This window comes from Akebia trifoliata, chromosome 16 (genome assembly GCF_017979445.1).
Source record: "Akebia trifoliata isolate Shusen 1 chromosome 16, ASM1797944v1, whole genome shotgun sequence".
NCBI classification, from domain to species: domain Eukaryota; kingdom Viridiplantae; phylum Streptophyta; class Magnoliopsida; order Ranunculales; family Lardizabalaceae; genus Akebia; species Akebia trifoliata.
The window spans coordinates 13,410,632-13,431,746 of NC_141390.1; the positions used below are offsets into that span (position 1 = coordinate 13,410,632).

General features: G+C 38.3%; 1 protein-coding gene across 2 annotated transcripts in view; it reads left to right on the forward strand.

Annotated features, from left to right (window-relative positions):
* Window positions 1-21,115, forward strand: part of NOV (Histidine kinase-, DNA gyrase B-, and HSP90-like ATPase family protein) — a 107,680-nt gene that overhangs the window by 15,114 nt on the left and 71,451 nt on the right. Inside the window, exons 1-2 of one of the 2 annotated variants that reach the window (XM_086427553.1) lie at window positions 19,337-19,406; window positions 19,490-20,207. In XM_086427553.1, the coding sequence (XP_086283679.1) occupies window positions 19,375-19,406; window positions 19,490-20,207 (750 nt within the window). In that variant the 5' untranslated portion in view covers window positions 19,337-19,374. Of the gene's footprint in view, window positions 1-19,336; window positions 19,407-19,489; window positions 20,208-21,115 lie in introns of those variants that run through there. The other variant, XM_086427552.1, reaches the window with a different exon arrangement.

A 21,115-nucleotide genomic window follows, 5' to 3' on the forward strand; every position in this document is an offset into this window, starting at 1 on the left:
TTTGCTTATCGTCTGAGGATCTTCCGACATCTTGTATTGTTTTGCCTGCTGTCGGTCATCGAGATGCTGGCTTAAATTCCGATTCTATTCTACTAAGTCTTCCATCTTCTTCTGCATCTCCTCTTGCTGCTGTCTCATTGCCTCCAACATTGTCAGAAGTTGCGCATCTGCGGTTGGAACTGCTGGTGGGGGTGCATTGACCTCGTTCATTCTTGTGAATCTCATCATTGTTTCAACCGAAATCAATATGCTTCTGGTATTCCCACAGACGGTGCCAGTTCTGTGCGGTCGGAATCCGGTAGACGGCTCTGATGGTCCTGAACGCACTGTTCCGAAGTCCTTCCTAGCGCTCCGCTCTTTTTGGCTGTGCGGTACCTGCCAGTCACTCCGACGCTCAAGTTAAAAGGACCCAGGAATAATAATCAGTACTCCTCTCTCTTCGATCTCTCCAGTCCTCTTTTTAATAGTGCTTACTGTGCTATTTATCCCCCTGCCCTAGGGTTTCCCCCCTCATAGGCTATAGTCATGGGGTCTTTGCTGGTTTTGCGGGGTGATTTACCTAACCGGGATCTTCTGGATTGATCGAAGTTATTTGCGAAGATCCCCTCCGAGATTGATGTGCATGCAACAGTATTGCGGTTTTCTCAAGGCCTGGCATGCCCTGCTTGGCAGACCTGGCTTTGCTTATTGCTATGTAGCCCTGCTAGCCTAACTAGGGAGATCACTGCTTTAACCTGTCCTGCTGGCTGGGCAATGCCTCATAAGTTGATCTGTGTTAGGTACCACTTAGCCGGCTTGGACACGTGTAGGGCTTGGATTAAGATGCCATTATTTCCCTTTACATTGCTCATTGCTTCATTGTATTTGTGGATTGATTTTCGTTTCCTTTGTCTTATCCCTGTCATTCCTTCTTGTATGTGCATTTTAATCTCTTTGCAAAGCCATGAAAAAATGCATTTTTTTTTGTTTTTTTGTTTTTTGCTTTTATAGTTGTTGAGTGTGGCTTATTTGTTTTTCGTCGTTTACTATGTTTTTGGGCTGAGGCGTGCTGGAGTGACACTGAAATTGACATTGTTTCACACATGGATGTGCACAAAACATAGATGCTTCTCAATCGTATCTTGATGATATGCATCTATGGTTCTGTACACACATCCACATCAACAATGTGTGAAACGATGTCAATTCATGTCAGTTCTACATTTTCCTTTTGGGTTTTGAAGAACTCTCAAAGTACATGTAGGAAGAGCTTTAGAACATCTCTTTTGTTTTCTGGACACAAATATCCCTAAGAAGAATAGTTTCCTTGCAAACTTAGTAAGATTTCAAATCTTCACGGAAAAACTCAGATGCAAAAAAATAAATAAATACATTTGAGCTTGATCCAAGGTTTTGAAAATAGATGGCTATTGAACTCCCACTGAACTCTTGAATTCATAAAGAAAACCAAACATCAGAGTTTATTTATGGAACTCCAATGACCCCAACTCTAACCAAATGCAACTCCAACTCCACCTATCTCTCGCTTCCAAACACACCCAAGTGACACTGGGTGCCTTAGACCTTTAAAACTTTTGAAAAAAATAAATTGGACTATGATTGACTAACATTGAGAACGAGTTGATGTTACACTACAAATCACCCTATCCACTTGCACCCAAATCCCCCTTTTTTTAAAGGCGAATTTACATATCAAAAAAGGAGATCTAGAGGGCCACTTATATACAAAGAGAAAGAGAAGGATAAAAATAAAGATAAAAAGAAAAGGATAAAAATAAAGATAAAAAGAAAAGGATAAAAATAAAGATAAAAAGAGAACAAAAGGAAAATATAAAAGGGAATGATAAAAGGCTAATAATGTGGTATTTATACAATTCAACCACCATTTGTGTTTGTTTCTTTTTCTTTTTCTTGCTTTTTGTTTTAGTTTTCCTCTTTAGTAGGTCATCTCGAACTATTGCTTTTATTTGTTTTTGTTCATCTATCAAAAAAAAAAAAATAAAAAGGGTTTGGGCCAATATGTTAAGAATGACATCTTGCATGGAATTTTTTTTTCATTGAAAAGCCTACTATTCTTCACCCTCCAAATCCCCCAAACAACAACAAAAGAGGTCAGATACCACAAATCCCTCAATTTGGAGTGGAATACATTGTCCTTATAGCTTTATAATTATGAAATCACCAATCAATTGCCTTTTCAAACCCTTTCCTTGATAGAATATCTCTTTTGTTCCAAGCTGCCGTGAGGAAAGCGATTGAAGTAAGGCTTGACCTTTTAAGTAGTGGATCCAGGAGTTGCACTAGGCCGTTGTGAACCTAGCAATCATGCATAATGGGCTTTCACAAGGAGAGTTACTTAATAATTATTGAAGGAAGGGAATGCCCAATTAACATGATCATGTGACTTTTCCAAATCCAATTTAAGCACCAACCTCGATGTCCTTTCTCAACTTTTTGAATCGATGGGTAGATCGGCTAGTAGTACATCGTCCAAAATACTGTGTCCTTCAATAAAACCCTTTGTTCTAGATCGATGTGGCATTAATTGGCCTCGTTTCTGACGTTCCCTTTATAAGGGCTGGCACTGTTGATTTCCTCACTTTCCTTTTTGCATCCTCTCTTTGACTCTCTCTGCCATCGTTCCTGCTCCTCTTCTAGCCCAATTTCGTTCCTTAAATTCATTTTTGCGCAAACATGGTGGGTAGAGGGAAAACCCTTAGGCTATTGAAGGTTAGGCTGTTGAATGAGGACTACCAGAAACATCAGGTAAAAACTACAAAGGACAAGGGGCACCCAACAAAGGCGCTTGATCTACCCAACGTGGAAGACAACTTCACCTTAAAGATCGGTAATGCGGAATACCCTTTGGCACCTCAGGATCACGAATGGACCTTCCTATGGCCGGAAGGTGATGGTAGTCATCACGCCAAACTAGATGCCACTTTTTGGTTTCCTTTGGCTAGAGGTGTGGTTGAGCCTTTGCACGTAAAATTTGACAGCCACACTTCCCCATCGGACGCTTGGGTCGAGGGGGTTATGGACACGATGATTGATGCCTCATCTGTAGAAAGATTAAAGGCAACTTGGATCTTTGATGCCCTTTGCGTCTCTACTCGTCTTCGGGTGGAAAAGGAGTCCCTATCTTAGCGGGCTTGGCCAGTCGTTGGTGTTGTGACACCCACACCTTTATTTTTTCATGGGGGGAACTCACTATCAATCTTAAGGGCATGTTTGTCTTGATGGGTCTTCTAATAACTGGCGAAATTGGCAAGGCGAGTTTGTCTCTCACCACTCAAGAACTATTAATTGAAGAACAACTCAACTAGGCGCTATTTGCTTCTAAGATGAACCCTAATCCTTCTTTTGATCCTCATATCAAGTCGGTGCGATCTAAGATGGCCAATTTCGCAGGTTGGGTGAGGCATTTCTGGGGGCAAAGATTAGGCGAGGCTTTTATCGAGGGTGAAGGGAACAAATCTTCATTCAATCTAGAGGCATTGATATCGTATTGGATATCTCGACATGTCATTAAGTGTGAGCCTCATGAGAAAGTCCAACCGTTCATCTTCCCCTTGGCTATAAAGTTGGCTTCGGGCTCATGTTTCCTTCTTGGCGTTTTTTTTCTATGGTAATCTTTACCAATACCTTGACACCTTGGAGAGCGACTTGACGATATCTCGTGGCGCCTTCGTTATCCATTCTCTGCTTCATACTACTTTCCTTTAGATGTGGGCATGGAAGCATTTCAGTTCTTCAGCGCCGCTTCCTATGATTTTCCCTCATATCGTCAAGGCTGGCAATCTTCTAAAAAATGGATTGGAGGCAAAAGTCGACACTCCCTCCAGCGCTCCACGAGCATGGCATTGGCTAGAGGCAAGTCTTTGACGGATCTTACCCTTGTGATGGATTCTATCCAATATGTGCACTTTTTCCCTTACACACGTATTCCTCATGGTGCCTCCCAAGTGTTCAACTTTTTCCCAAGACAATGATGTCGAACTCGCTTTAGAAATAACTGAGACATGGAGCGAGGGTCAACTGGTGGCTTTATTAAGCACCACTCCTGGCTTTGTAGTAAGCTATCTTTGGGGGCGTTCAAGAATATAATCCTGACTGGTGTGTTTGGTTATGTTCTTTTGATCAAGCTACCCCTAGTAATTGAGGAAAGAGGCCTTCCTCCTCGATGGCGCTTATGATATTTGTTATAGATAGTGATGAGTGAAGGGTGATTCTAGGGATCCCACATTCTCTTTGATGTTGCATCGGCGTTAGTGCTATGCCCATCCTAACTATCAGAATATCTGGCAAGTAGATTTGAGAGTTTTAGGATTAGGATTTTTGTGGAGAAGAAGAAAAGAGATGAAGAGAGTTGTTTTATTCTCTCTCTCACTCATATATATATATTAATATCATAAGAGTGTTACTAATAACAAAAGAATCCTTGGAAGATTAGAAATAACCAAGAAACCCTTATAAGAATTTCTACACTCCCCCTCAAGTTGGTGCATATATATTTTTCATGCCCAACTTGTTAACAATGTTATGAAAATGTAAACTACCCAGCCCCTTAGTAAGGATGTCAGCCAACTGATCTTCAGTTTGCACGAATGGAGTACAAATGTGTCCAGACTGCAACGTTTCTTTGATGAAGTGCCTATCTACCTCAATGTGTTTAGTTCTATCGTGTTGAACTGGGTTATGAGCAATACTAATGGCTGCCTTATTGTCACAATACAAACTCATCGGCCCATGAATAGGAAAGTTCAATTCGGTTAAGAGGATTTGAAGCCATAGAAGCTCGCACACCCCATGAGCCATAAACCTAAACTCAACTTCTGCACTGGATCTTGCAACCACTGTCTGTTTCTTACTTCTCCAAAAAACAAGATTACCCCCAACAAATGCTCAATATCCAGAGGTGGAACGACGATCTGACACTGATCCTGCCCAATCTGCATCTACGTAGGCTTCAACACGCAAACCACCATGACAAACATATAATAAACCTTGTCCAGGAGTGGATTTTAAGTACCTCAAGATTCTATAAGCAGCATCTAAATGAGTTGCAGTTGGTGCATGCATAAACTGGCTTACCACACTAACTGCATAAGCAATATCTGGGCGGGTTAAGGTAAGATAAATAAGCCGGCCCACAAGTCTCTGATATTCTCTCAACACCAATGCAGGGTTTACCATTAGACTCACGAAGCCTATGGTTTGACTCAATGGGAGTATCACAAGGCTTGCAGCCCATCATACCTGTCTCATGAAGGAGATCCATAACATACTTCCGCTGCGAGATGAAAATACCCTTCTTTGATCTAGCAACTTCAATCCCAAGAAAGTATTTCAATTGACCCAAGTCCTTAATCTCAAACTCCTATGTTAACTGGTATTTTAATTTTTTCATTTCATCGTAGTTATTACCAGTCACTACAATGTCGTCAACATAGACTATAAGAGCAGTAATTCTCATTGGAATGTTTAATGAATAATGTGTGGTCAGCTTGACTCTGTTTGTAACCATACCCCACCATGGCACAGTGAAACTTTTCAAACCATGCTCTAGGAGACTGTTTCAAGCCATATAACGCCTTTTTTAGTCTACACACTTTCCCTTCAATAACTGGACATTTAAAACCAGGAGGAGGTATCATATACACTTCTTCTTCCAAGTCACCATGCAGAAAAGCATTCTTCACATCAAATTGTAGCAATGGCCAATCTTGATTGGCTGCAAGGGATAACAACACTCTAATAGAGTTCATTTTTGCTACCGGAGCAAATGTTTCGCAATAGTCAATGCCATTAGTTTGAGTGTAACCCTTGGCGACAAGTCTGGCTTTATACCTATCCACTGATCCATCTGGGCGATGCTTCACAGTAAAGATTCATGTACATCCCACTGGTTTCTTTCCTCTAGGAAGAACAACCATATCCCAAGTATTATTCTTCTCAAGGGCCTACATTTCCTCTTCCATTGCTTTTTTCCAACTTGGTTGAGACAGGGCATCAACAACACTACGAGGAACATATATTGATGACAAAGCAATAGCAAAAGCACGATAGGAGGAAGACAAAACATCATATGAAACAAAATTAGAGATAGGATGTCGAGTACATGACCGAACACCTTTTCTAATTGCAATGGGAAGATTAGAATTATCAACTTCAGGAGCAGGGATATTACCTTTGACCGATGGATTTGGGGAGGATTCTTGGTTGGGCTCATGAGGACTCTCTTTAGTGCCTTTGTCACGTCGAGAATATGTAAGTAATTCTTTCTCTTCTTGTATAATAGGAATCTCTCCCTGGCCATTATTATTACCAACTTGTAATTATCTCTCTTGTATAATAGGAATCTCCCCCTGGCCATCATCACCATTATTATGACCACTATCAACATTGTTAGAGGGAAGAGGAAGAGGACAAGACAACAACTCTCGGGGAAAAAACATTTCTCTACTTTCATTTGTCTCCCCTTGGAGAGGTGTTCCAAGAGGAATAAAAGGAGGTAGACTCAAAAAATGTTACATCCATAGATACAAAATATTTACGAGAAGGGGGATGATAACATTTATAACCCTTTTGATTAGAAGGATACCCAAGAAAGACACATTTGATGGCTTTAGGGTCAAAGTTGTGCGGTCAGCTCGAGAGACATGAACAAAACACATACACCCAAAGACTTTGGGGGGAATGAGAAACACCTTATCAGGAGAAGACAAAACCTCAATGAGAATTTTAAATCCCAAGACACGCGAAGGCATGCGATTAATAAGAAACGTAGCAGTTAAGAGAGCATCCGACCAAAACACTTTCGGTACATTCATTGTAAATAAGAGAACTCTAGTAACTTCCAATAAGTGATGATTTTTTCCCTCAGCCACGCCATTTTGTTGAGGAGTACTTACACAAGTGGTTTGGTGAATGATACCATGCTCACTAAAAAATGAAGCAAAACCATCAGACATGTATTCTCCACCATTATTAGATCTAAGGATTTTAATTTTGACACAAAATTGTGTTTCAATCATTTTGTGAAAGAGTTTAAATACAGAATACACATCACTTTTAGCTTTGAGTAAGTAAACCCAAGTAACACAAGAAAAATCATCCACAAATGTAACGAAATAACGAAAACCACGTAATGAGGTAATTGGGGAAGGTCTCCACACATCAGAATGAACAAGAGAAAAAGGTGAACTGCTTTTGTTACCACTATCATGATAAGAGGTTCGACAATGTTTAGCAAATTCACACATCTCACACTGAAGATCTGACACAGAAATAGAACAAAATACTGAGGAAACAATCGTTTAAGCAACAAAAAAGAGGGATGGCCAAGGCGCCTATGCCACTGTAATAACTCCTCAAAACGATGGCCACTCCGAACAGTAGATGGAAGCTTCTGGACTGAGGTAGCAACCCGTGATGGGGGATCCAAAAAATAAAGTCCTTCCTCATGCCCCGTACCAATCATCTTCCTCGTATCCAAGTCTTGAAAAACACAATGAGAAGGAAAAAAAGTGACTACAATTTAATGATTTCGTGATATGACTCACAGAAAGGAGGTTTAAAGCAAAATTAGGAACATGAAGAACAGATGATAAGGTCATAGATGGATGAGCAATAACACTACCCTTGCCAGTTATAGAAGAATAAGAACCATCGGCAACTTTTATTTTGTCCCTACCAGAACATATACGATAGGATGAAAAAAATGAAGACATACCAGTGATATGATCCGATGCCCCTGAATCAATAACCCAAGAGCTGTTGTTAGGAGTGGAAACAGATGCACTGAAGGCCGAGGCCGAAGTACCTGAGTAAGCGATCGCAGATGTAGAAGCCGTACTAAGAGGCTCCAATTGAGCCATAAAACGCCGAAAAGCCTCAATCTCACCTCGAGAGAGGTTAGTACTATCAGATGCCGATGTTAGAGTTCGAGTAGGCTCTAATGTCTCCATGGAAGTAATAGAAAGAGCACTTGAACTCCTTCCACTATTGCAACGACTACCTCTTCGGCCAACGGCGAATGAACCTCTATGTGATGGACGGCCATGAAGATCCCAACAAGTATCCTTAGTATGGCGAGTACGACCACAATTGTCACATTTCAACCTATTTTTATCATCGACAGTTGTCCCTGAACGACCACCGCCTCGAGCACGACTACTATTGCGACATCCTCTTTGGGACATCGAGGCTAAGGCTGATCTCTCATGAATGGTAGGTTGGAGCATAGCATTACAACGACACTCCTTACAATGCAAATAGGAATATACTGTAGTTAATGATGGAAGAGGCTCCTTTCCTAGAATTTGAACCCTGACTTGTTCGTACTCGTAGTTTAAATCGGCAAGTAACTCAAATAAACGATTTTCTTCAACCAACTTCTTATACGCAATAGCATCGATAGAACAATGGGCCCGAAATGTCTGATAATGATCCAACTCTTCCCATAGACGTCGGAGAGTGGAGTAATATGTAGACAAGGACTTATCACCTTGCCTCATCTGCCAAATACTATGGCGCAACTCATACACACGAGCTGTGTTGCCTACTTCTGAATATGTCTCTGTAACTGCATCCCATATTTCCTTGGCGGTTTGCAAAAATAAGTAATTACTGCTAATGTCGGATTGCATAGAATGGAGTAACCAAGACATAACAATAGCATTCTCTGCATCCCATCTGTCAAAGGTTGAATATTCAGAATTAGGAATTGGTAACCTACCGGTTAAATATCCCATTTTACCTTTTCCTTTAAGGTATAGTATGGCCGATTTAGACCAAGCAAGGAAATTATGGCCATTTAGCTTCACCGTAGTGATCTGAAGATTAGGAGCAATACTTTGAGGATTACTCATACTCCCTTCACCATTCAAAGACACATTTGAAGACTGACTAACCTCAGACATTGTAAAGAAACTGTCGAAAAAAAACAACACCTTGTGAGCACGAAATATACTCCACTAGATATCCGAAGGTAATGTACACTTCACCCGATGGAGAAACACACTTATTATCTTCTTTAACAACACATGGTAAGCAATTAGAATATGGAGAACAAGTCAATCCATATCAGAAAATACCACAAGAGATCAGATTTGCATGAAAAACACCATTTTCAGCAAAAAAAATAAAAAAAAGGGTCCAAAGAAAGGATCACCGAAGCTTCAATATTTGACCAATCAATCAACGGCCACAACCATTAGATTCCTCATAAAAAAACGACCAAACTACTCATGTCCAAACTCAGAAACAAGTAATCGAAATGAACAAACGGAGAGAAAATGACAGATCCTGAATTTCCGTCATTTTTGTTGATTTTTACTAAAAACATCATAAATTGCTCAAAACAACTCCAAATCGCACGAAACTTGTTCCTAAAATTCTCTAAAATCTCCCTCTCTTAGAAACAATCAGAAAATGTCACAATATCCTACGAAAACATCGTTAGATGACGTCAGCACGTCGGTTGCTGATGTCATCAGACGCAGCAAGTAAGAGAGTCTTCTTGTCTCTCTCCTTTTTCTTTAAATTTGTATCTAAGGTCCTTATTGATCTTGAGCTCTGATACCAAGTAGATTTGAGAGTTTTAGGATTAGGGTTTTTGTGGAGAAGAAGAAAAGAGATGAAGAGAGAGTTGTTTTATTCTCTCTCTCACTTATATATATATTAACATCATAAGAGTGTTACTAATAACAAAAGAACCCTTGGAAGATTAGAAATAACCAAGAAACCCTTATAAGAATTTCTACATCGCATAAGACACTTGACAAAATCTTTGCATATCTCGACTCGCCTCTTTCCTCATACATCGAAGTAGATGAAGAGGTGATAATGAATAACCCACGACTTATCAAGCTTCCTCCCAACATATCTCCTTTAGATGAGTACTCTCTTAACAGTGATGAGATGAGATTCCCCTGAAGAGGGCAGGCGGACCGAAAGGAAAGGTGGATAGCGTCCCTTTTTACATTTTGGTCCCTCCCCTTTTATGGTAGTCTCTGCCAATCATTGCGTGCCAACTGGCAACTTTTTATCAAAACGTCTCTTGATTCTTATCAACGTCTATCCCCTTGGGAGTTGGGCCCACTACTTGGTTCATCTTTGACGTAGTGGAAGCATGCGAATCAATAGATTCGATAGGTTGTGTTCAATGTAACACTCAAAATCAATTTGAATCAATAGATTCAATTGATAAACAAGTAATAGCTTGAAAGAAAAAGAAGCATAAAACTAAGAAAATAATTAAAAGAGAAAAGAATATTGAATTGATTATTGATTTTCGGATTTGGAGCTCCTTATATAGATAACTCCATCATAACAATTTGTAATCTTGCTAAAATACTAAAAATTAATATTCATAATCTATCTATAATATAATACTAACTTTCTAATCCTATTAGAACTCAAATTGGAAACTTCTAAGCACTTCTAATAATACTCTAAATAATAAAAATGAATTTAAAACAAATTAGAAATTAACAAGAAATTAAACTCCTAACTTAACTATGAAATAGAAATCCTATTAGAAGTATAAATAAAAATCCTACTAGAAGTAGAAATAGAAATACTAGTAAAGCTCTAACTAGGATTGTAGATGTCCTACATCAGGCTCATTTTCTTTGAGAAAACTCGTCCCCGAGTTTGGTGTATGAGTAGAAAAACCATCCTTCGAAAAATAAGGATAGATGTCCTTTACGTTGAATGTCGGGGATATCATCAGGCAAATCCACTACATAAGCGTTATCGTTTATTTTCTTCAAGATACGAAGGGGCCCAATTTTCTTTAGCTTGGTCTTGTTGTAAGTTTCAGCAGGGAAGCGATCTTTACTAAGATAAACCATGACCAAATCTCCTTCTTCATAGCTCTTGAATCGTCTATGCTTATCGGCATTTGCTTTATACTTTTCATTAGAAGCTTCAAGGTTCTGCTTCACTTGTTAGTGGAGCTTGTGAAGGTTCTCAATCATATCATTGACCGTCACATTGGAGTTGGGAGAGAAGGAAGTTGTACCAAGTCCAAAGTATGATTAGGCATTTTGGAATAGAGTATGTGAAATGGTGTGTAGTCCGTAGAGCGATTAGGGACTGAATTATAAGCGAATTCAGCTTGTGCAAGTGCCAAGTCCTATTGTCTCGGTTTGTCACCGAATCAAGTTGCCAAGATTACGGTTCACAACTTCTGTTTGTCCGTCTGTTTGAGGATGGGCAATGCTTGAAAACTTAAGTTCAGTTTTCAATCTAGCCCATAAAGTCTTCCAAAACCAACTCAAAAACTTAGAGTCACGATCTAAAGTGATGGTCTTGGGGATGCCATGTAGACGTATGACTTCACGAAAGAAGAGGTTGGCTATATATATCGCATCGTGAGTCTTGTGGCAAGGGATAAAATGTATCATCTTAGAAAAGCGATCAACAACAACGAAGGTGGAATCATTGCCTCGTTGTGTTCGAGGTAGTCCAAGCACAAAATCCATTGAAAGATCTTCCCAAGGGCCATTAGGGACTGGTAAAGGTGTGTACAAACCAGTGTTTTGTGCTTGTCCCTTCCCTTTTTGGCATATGAGGCATCGATGGACAAAATCTTCAACATCCTTCTTGAGGGACTTCCAAAAGTACCGTTCTTCCACAAGTGCAATGGTCTTGTCTCGTCCAAAGTGTCCCGAGAGTCAGCCACCATGTAACTCTTTGATAAGATGCTCACGAATGGAATCATTGGGAATGCATAACCTTGTTCCTTTGAAGAGGAACCCATCTTGAACCACAAAGTCGGAAGTACCTTGCTGTCCCAAGTTACACTTTTCCCACATAACTTGGAATTCTGGGTCGTCAATATAAAGTTCTTTGAGGAAGTTGAAGCCTATCACATTGCTTCTTATAGTAATGAGTAAAGAATCTCTATTTTGCGAAGCATGAGAAGGACTACGACTTAGTGTGTCAGCAACTTTATTGTTGAGGCCAAATTTGTGTTGAATAGTGAAGTTGAACTTCTGAAGCAAGGTGATTCATGAAGAATGCATGCGGCTGGTTGGACTTTGATTTTGGATGAATTTCAAGGCCTGGTGGTCCGAATAGAGCACAAATTCATTTTGGATCAAGTAATGCCTCTACTTTCTAAGAACACGAACAACAACATAGAATTCGAGTTCATATGTACTCCACTTTTGCCTTGCCTCCGTTAACTTCTCACTAAGGAATTCAATAGGCTTTTCTTCTTGAGATAAAAGAGTCCCTACTCCATGTATGAAAGCATCACAATGGACTTCAAATAGTTTTTCCAAAACAAGGAAGTGCCAAAATAGGGGCAGAAGTAAGTTTAGCCTTTAAGAGATGAAAGCTAGCTTCGGCATCATCGGTCCAAGTAAATTTTTTGTTCTTCCATGTGTCAGTTAAAGATGCTGCGATGAAGCTAAAGTCTTTGATGAAATGCCAATAGAAGGATGTTAACCTATGGAAACTTCGAGCTTCAGAGGCTGATTTTGGAGAAGGCCAATCCCTTATGGTTGCAATTTTAGTTTCATCCACTTGTATGCCCTCTTTGGAGACTATGTAACCCAAGAAAAGTACTGAAGACGTGAAAAAGTGGCATTTCTTCAAATTGATGTAAAGATAGTTGGCTTTGAGAGCCTAAAAAATAGTCCGTAGATGCCGAAGGTGTTCCGAATCAGATTTGGAGTAGATTAAGATATCATCAAAATAGACCACAACGAACTTACCAATGAAGGGTTGTAGTACTTGATTAATGAAATGCATAAAATTGCTAGGCGCATTTGATAAACCAAACGGCATAACTAGCCATTCATACAAGCCATTCTTGGTGTTAAAGGCCGTTTTCCATTCATCTCTAGGTTGGATCCGTATTTGATGGTAGCCACTTTTCAAGTCGAATTTGGAGAAGATGGTTGAACCCGTTAGCATGTCAAACATGTCATCAAGCCTTGGAATCGGAAAGCGATACCTTATAGTAATTTTGTTCACCGCACGACTATCAATACACATTCTCCATGTACCATCTTTCTTAGGTACTAATAAGGTCGGAACCGCGCATGGACTAACACTTGGTTGAATGAGACCCTTAAAAAGTGAGTCTTCCACTTGTTCCTTCAATATGTCATGCTCTTTTGGACTCGTCCTATAATGGGACAGATTTGGGAGACTTGCACCGGGCACCAAATCAATGTGGTGTTGTATATTTCTCATGGGAGGCAATGAATCTGACAAGTCTGAAGGAAGAACATAAGAAAATTCTTCAATAAGAGGTTGCACTTGAGTAGGAACATGAGGAGGAGGGTCCCGATTGAAAGGTTGTACTACCACTGCGAACACTTGGCTTACTTCTTTTAAGTCCTCATTGTGTTTGAGGGAAAGAAAACATGTTCTCTTCTCCTTGATTAGGTGGGAAGCGTTGGGCTTGGCATAGGAAGGATGTAGGATCACTTTAACACAATTATACATAAAAGAATAGGTGTAGGCTTTGCCTCGGTAGGTGACATCATTATCATGAAGCCAAGACCTTCCTAAGAGGATGTGACATGCTCTCATTGGGACGATGTTACAAATAACATCATCCTTATATTGTTCAATGTTAAAAGAAATAGAGCATTGATTTGACACATTCTTCTTGCACTCATCGTCCACCCAACCTATACGATAAGGTGTAGGGTGTTGCGTAGTGGGTAATTTGAGTGCATCGACCATGTAGCTTGAAATTATATTTTTTGAACTTCCACCATCTATAATTAATTGGTACAACTTGCTTTGTACCTTGCATGTAGTTTGGAAAAGACTATGTCTAGTTGAAGGAGCAACATGTTGTACCGACAATAAGTTCCGAATAACACAACTTAGATGTTCACCTTTGTCCTCCTCATAAGCCTCAAAGAAGATAGTCGCATCATTATCAACATAGGAGTCATCTTCGTTCTTTTCATAATTAGCCTCGGCTACTAATTTGTGATTCCTCCGGCATATTTCGGAGGTATGACCCATCGGAGGTATGACCCATTTTTCCACACTTAAAACACTTATTTTGCTTTGGGTGTGCATAGGGATTAGGTTGGTGAGGTTTAGGATGTGGAGGTGGAGCTTGAGAGGTGGAAGTATAAGAAGTAGGTTGGTGGGTTTTAGGATGTGAAGGTGGAGCTAGAGAGGTGGAAGCATGGTTATTGTTGTCATAAGGGGGTTGATTATGGGATAGATGAGGTTGATGAGATAGGAGAGAAGATTGAGGATAGTTAGACCTCCAATTGTCGGTATAAGAAGGACGAGAATCAAGCATAAATGATTCTACCTTTAGGGTATTATTTATGGCTGCATGCAAACTTGTGTATTGATGCGTGGTCAATTTCTCTTGAATTCTTCTATTCAACCCATTGATGAAACGCCTAATAGTTTGGTCTTCATTCTCTTGAAGTTCATTCCTTGATAGAAGACGAGAGAAGTCATTAACATATTCTTGTACACTGTGAAACCCTTGCCTACAATTTTGTAGGTTGATGAACAAGGTTTGGATGTAATCCGGTGGTAAGTATCGTTGCTTAAGCAATTGCTTCATGGCTAGCCATGATTGAACTTGTTGAAAGCCTTGACGAAGTCGATCTCGTTGGAGATGGTCCCACCAAGAGGAGGCTGCCCCGGTTAGCTTAAAAGCCACAAGTTTGACCTTCTTATCCTCCGAAATTTTCATGTACTCGAAGAATCGTTCAACATTGGAGATCCAATCAAGATAGTCCTCAATGTGTAAGAGCCCATTGAAGGTAGGAATATCTGCTTTAAGTCTATATAGTCAAAAGACCGCTCTTGTTGCACATTGTTGCGAGGATGTGGTGGTGCATCATGCATGAACACGCGTTCAACCTCTTCCAAAGCATGGAAGGGCTGATTTGTGGGTGGGTGATAGTGGCTCCGTCTTGCATTGGCTTTTGCAATATGGAGGTGGGTGAGTATGGGGAGGGTTAGGGAGAAGTCTATCATGGTCAAAATAGGGATGTTTAGTTGGGGGAGGGATAGTATAAGGATCCAATTCATCTATGTAATCCATATATGGGGCTGTTATGGTTGTTGAAGGGTCATTGAAGTTATTTGATGGGTTTTGAGAATTTGGAAAAACGTTTTGTGGGAGCGGATATGTGGCTGTTGGAGGGTGAGGGATTTTATTTTGAGGGTATAAGATTGATGCGGTATGGTTAGAAGGTTGAGGGAGGGTGGTATGAGGTGTGGGAAGTGGTACGGTTTGGGCAAAACTAAAATTATGGGTAAGGTTCTGGTTTTGAGGGAATTCGACCTCCCTAAGAGTTTCTACGGGCCGAATTATGAGGGGAATTGCAGGAGGGATGGTGGGAATCCTTTGCATCTTCATCTCCAAAAGTTTTCTTACCTTTCTCCTTCTCAATGGTGTTGAGAACCATGCCTTGAACATGGGACTCCAACATAACCATAATTTTGTTGGTGATTCTTTCTTCAAACTTCTCCAATTTAGCTTCCAATTGAGTTTCTAGATAAGATGCTGTGATAAAATCACTTTCACCATCCATCTTTTGTGGATCGTAGCAAGAGCTCTGATACCACTTGACGTAGTGGAAGCGTGTGAATCAATAGATTCGATAGGTTGTGTTCAATGGAACACTCAAAATCAATTTGAATCAATAGATTCAATTGATAAACAAGCAATAGCTTGAAAGAAAAAAAAGCATAAAACTAAGAAAATAATTAAAAAAGAAAAGATAATTGAATTGATTATTGATTTTCGGATTTGGAGCTCCTTCTATAGATAACTCCATCATAACAACTTGTATTCCTACTAAAATACTAAAATTTAATATTTATAATCTATCTATAATATAATACTAACTTTATAATCCTATTAGATTCAAATTGAAGACTTCTAAACACTTCTAATTATACTCTAAATAATAAAAACGAATTTAAAACAAATTAGAAACTAACAAGGAATTAAACTCCTAACTTAACTATGAAATAGAAATCCTATTAGAAGTATAAATAAAAATCCTACTAGAAGTAGAAATAGAAATACTAGTAAAGCTCTAACTCGGATTGTAGATGTCCTACATCAATCTTGGGGCACCCATGTGTCACTTTTCTATAGGTTTGGCGATAATTGTTTTCCTGTACCACCACAATCTCAGTTTTGTGCTCATGTGGCTAGTTTTCTATAATGTTTTATTGATGCTCTGTTGATATCGGCTCTCAGCTTGCAACTCCAGTACTAATTCCATAAAAGCTATGTTCGTAATGCATAACGCAAATCAAGCCAACGGTCAAGGTTTTTGACGAAAAATTTGTAATTATTTAGGTTTTCACTTAATTGCGTCTAGATTTATCGTTTTATCATTCAAGATTATTTTAGATTAGTTAATTTTTTTTTTTTAGTTTTGAGTTGTTTTAAGGCTTTATTTTTATGTTTTTTGGGCTTATTTTCATGTTTTCTTGGCCCATGGTTTTAGTATAATATTTAGGGGCAATATTAACTTTAAATTATCTTCTATTTAAATTTATTAGGGATGAAAAATTAGGAGGGAGAAAATTATGAAATTAGATTATTTTATTTAGTATTTTAGTTTTATTAGGACTCTTAGTTGATTTTCTTTATTTATAGATTGTATTAGAGTTTATTTATGAGGAGAATGATAAAATAAATAAAATGTTTTCTTTTGAATGGTGATGTATTCAATGTGGTTGATGTCTTGGAAATCATTAGGGTGATTCCAAGGTAAATATCATTTTTTTTCTCTCTTTAATTTTCTACTTATCGTCTATTGTGAGAAATGAAGAAACCATCAAGAACCTTTTAATCCTTTCAAGTTTCAAGAAACCAATCCATGAACTTTTTTTTCTTGATTTATTTTTTTCAAAAAATCTTGAATTCTTAATTCTTGATTTTCGAGTCTTAATTCTTTATTTTTGAAACCTACAAATTTCAATCCTTAATCTTTTCCCATTTTCTTTAACCCTTATTTCATTAATCTATTTTCCAAATCTACCCTATACTCTATTACCAACCTTTTTCTTATTGTCGCCCAAATCTGCCTAAATCAGATTCCTTAAACCCTCCAAATTTCATCTTCTTCCCTCACCGTCCTGCATCAGTTCGGCTCCTCTCTTGGTGTACGAACTTATCATGCATGGCACTCTTAGTCACCACATTAGTCCTTGATGTGGCGCATACATGGAATACCTAGGTGGCATATTAGTTGCTTGACGTGGCACATACTCGGACCCCTGTTCTACACTACCAAAACTTATTAAAAAAGAAAACAACCAAATGACAAACAAGTAAGTAAAAAAATTTACTAGAAAATGTATGGAAAAATCTAGTTTCACTTCACTTTATTTATTTTTAAATAAAAAAGGATTTGGAAAGAGAAACTCAACTACATTTAAAGGATATAGTCCCCAACTCTGGTCATCTAAAAAATCTTGAGGACTTGAGGAAGATATTTGTAGTTAGAAGATTTACGGAAGCCCTTAAAACATATTTACACAAAAAACAAGAAATCAAATTTTTGACAGGGAAGAAAAAAACCCTAGAAGAAGATGACAAAGGGAACTTTCTTCATTGATAAAAAAAATTCTATCATTGCTTTAGAAACAAGGCAAAAACTCCAAGGATTGTTTGTAAGGTTGATGTAGAGAAAACTGATGACCATGTTCATTGGGTATTCTTGGATTGTCTCTTGGGTAGAATGGTTTTGGTTTAAAATATGTATTTTTAATATAAGTATGTCACTTCAATTTTCTATTCTGTGGTGGTTAGTGGATCTTATATTGTTTTTCCCCCAGAAGTTTTAGGGTTTGAGATGGAGGAAATGATATAATTTTTTTTATAAGCAAGAAATGGCATTTCTCCTGGGCACTTTCTAGAACAATTTTTGAGAGCGGCATAGATTAGCCTTATTGAGGGTTTTAAGATTGAGAATGAAGACATCATTTGACTAATTTAGAATTCGTAGATGACATTCTCTTGTTCATTGGGATGACTTACAAGCAACTAGCTTGTTTGATCTTTTTTTTTGTTGCTTTGAAGCAATCTCATGTTTGGGAAAAAATCAACGTGTTTGGTTTGGAAACTATGAGATCATCGTGACCTTGTGGATCATTAGGTTGTGCTGTTGCATCCCTTCCCTTGTTTTATCTTGAGCTCCCCTTGGGGGCTAGGTGACACTCAAAGATTACTTGAAATATTGTCCTAGAGAAGTTTGAAAATAGCATGCATATAAATAATATTTCTAATCTGATGGTGAAATTTCTTGTTGGGATGAGAGGAAGAGAGGGGTTCATCACCGAATTTTGGCAAGTACGTCCATTCTCTAGTTTGCTTCTCTTGTCAAAAATTATTTCTGTCCAAATTTCAATTGGTAAGATTAGATTTTTATTTAAATTTTTTTCTCTTTATCTGTTCTTATGGACAACCTGAATAGTGAATGGGAATGTTTGGTGTCCTAACTACTCACGATTACCATGCTCCCGACTTCTCACAACTCCCTACTTCTTATGTTCTCTCATGACTTCTGATTACTCATGTTCTATCATGATTCCTGACTTCTCCAGTCTTTGCTGGTGGGATGCCATGACATGTGTCCGACATAGATTAAGTGCATATTATTGCAAGCACAATACTGTGAATTTCTCAGAAAATCCAAACTGTGGGTAAACTATTTTTTTAACATATTGTAACCTATTCAATTTTATCTTCAATCCATCATATAGGATCTATTGTGACAACCCTTGATTTTTCTAAAAAATATATTTTGTAAAAAAAAAACCAATACTTAAGAATTTATTGTGTCACGTGCAAAACCTATGTGCTGCCTGGTGCCCACTTGTCAGTATCACACATTTTTTTTAGTGATAAAATAATCTTGTTAAAAACTGACTTACCTGGCAGGAACACTGAACATGTAAAAGCTGCTCTGCAACCATGAGGTTGCAGGTACCCACACAAAGAAGAATGGAAAAATCTTTAGTCATATGTATTCAATTTCAAAAGCATTGTTGAATTTCTCGTCTCTCAAGCTAAAAAGGGAAAAGGGTTTTTATAATTTTGCATTTTGCATTGTGATCTCATCCTTCTTTCCACTTGGTTTCTTACTTGTCACAACCAAACTTGAAAAGTTATTTTATGGCATGGATATGGCAGTGGTTGGCCATGGAGTGCATTTGCAGTTGAGTTGGTATGTCATCATTTTGAAGTATCTGGGTAAGTTGGAATTAAATGCAAGTCTGGTGAAGTTGATCTTTTGTTCCGATTTTAACTTCTGATATTAGTAGATGATGCCATGTTATATTCAGTTCAGGCCCCATGAATTACAATGTTCATTCATATTTGTAGCTTACAAAACCATGTGCGTATATTGCAAAACTTCCAATACCTGGTAAATGTCTTGTATCTCTCATGAATATGAATTGATACTGAATTTACATTTTTTTAATTTGTTCCGTCTCAAATCTTTTATAGGATGCATACTACTACTATACAGGAAGCCATGAAAGCAGAAGAGTCCACATTAAATAAATACCTCCAGGAGCTGTCCAATATGCAAACCAGGAAAACGAAAAGAAAATTGAAACATCATCATCCTTCTATTCTTTCTCAGAAAGAAGTGCTGGATCGTCGTTTTAAGCATATATCTCAGAGCATCAAGTCATTCTCTTCAATGCACGAGGATTTTGGTGATAAGCACCTAAAATTTGTTTCGTCAAGTTCAGAGGATGAAAGTGATACGGATGATGATTGCAAAGGTGACAATGTTTTAAGCAGTAAGGGTAATCTTTCATCTGAAAAGAGAAAAAATTGTGATCAACGTGTGAGTACCTGCCCTTACCCATCAGCGGATGAAGAGATGGTACGGATTGGATTGAAAATGGAAACAGGTAGTCAGCCATCCCCTGTTAGTGGTAGCTTAAGGTACAAGAAGAGGAAAAGAAGAAAATTTGGGGCTCAAAGTGCTGATGCCCCTTATTCTCACAAATTACCCAAAAAAAGCAATGCTGATTTGAATGAGGTTGATCAGGATCTTCTCCAAGAGAGCAATGATAGGCAATCCCAAAGTGCTAAAAGTCAATCAGCACGTAGAGATATGGATAATATTGGTGACCTTATGCTTAGTGGTGATACCATGGAGGAGTTCATCACAACCTGGAAGGAATCATGTCGGATGCACTCTGTTGCTGAGGTATGCTTTCATTTGGAGTTTTATTTCCTTGCTATATATATTTATGTAGTTGTGATACAATATAATATCCTATGACAGTGACCTAATATGCGCTCAAATGATCTGTATTAAATATTATTTGTTTTTCACCCTTTTATTATTGTAGTTTAAATACCTCTTTTGATCTGTATTGAATATTATTTCGTAGTTAGTAGTTAATTTTAATTTTACTTCTTATTGTTTCTCTCGCCTTGTATATGATCATTGCTTATTGTATCTAATCGTGTTTTTTCAATGTTGAGAACCTGAATTTTTCGAACATGCCAATGTAATTGCCACTGTTAATTTTAAAAGCCGTCCATGCATTCAATAAAATCAGTAAATTATTACTCAATTATTAGGTTTTATTATTACACTTAATATAGAAAGACAAGCATGATGCATGAGTATGCTTAACGAACGAGGTTGGTATGCAGATGTGGTGATTGTGTGAGGCAATTTTTTAATTGTTTGCAGCCATTTCTTTTTTGCTTCAAATTTTGGAGCCATTTTGCGTAAAAATTGGTGGGCCCATAATTGATTGCAGCGATTTACATTGATGAAGTCAGAAATGAATGCAGTTTTTAAAATATGGTAGCTGCAATTGTAATATACAAGAGGAAAGTCAATTATCATGTTTTGGTCATGTGTAACGAGGACCGATAGCAACCCCAGTTAGAAGGAGCTTGCAGTTTGAAACCAAAAAATGATATGGATTGATGGAGTGGACACATTCAGAAACATTTAAATTACCACAAGACATGCCTTATAAGTAATTGAATGGAAGAGGAAGAATCATTTAATTGACCCAGATATTGGAATAAGGCTTTGCTGATCGTGAATTACATTTTCTTATACTTTTACCTAACGTGCGTAAATAATGCGGGACA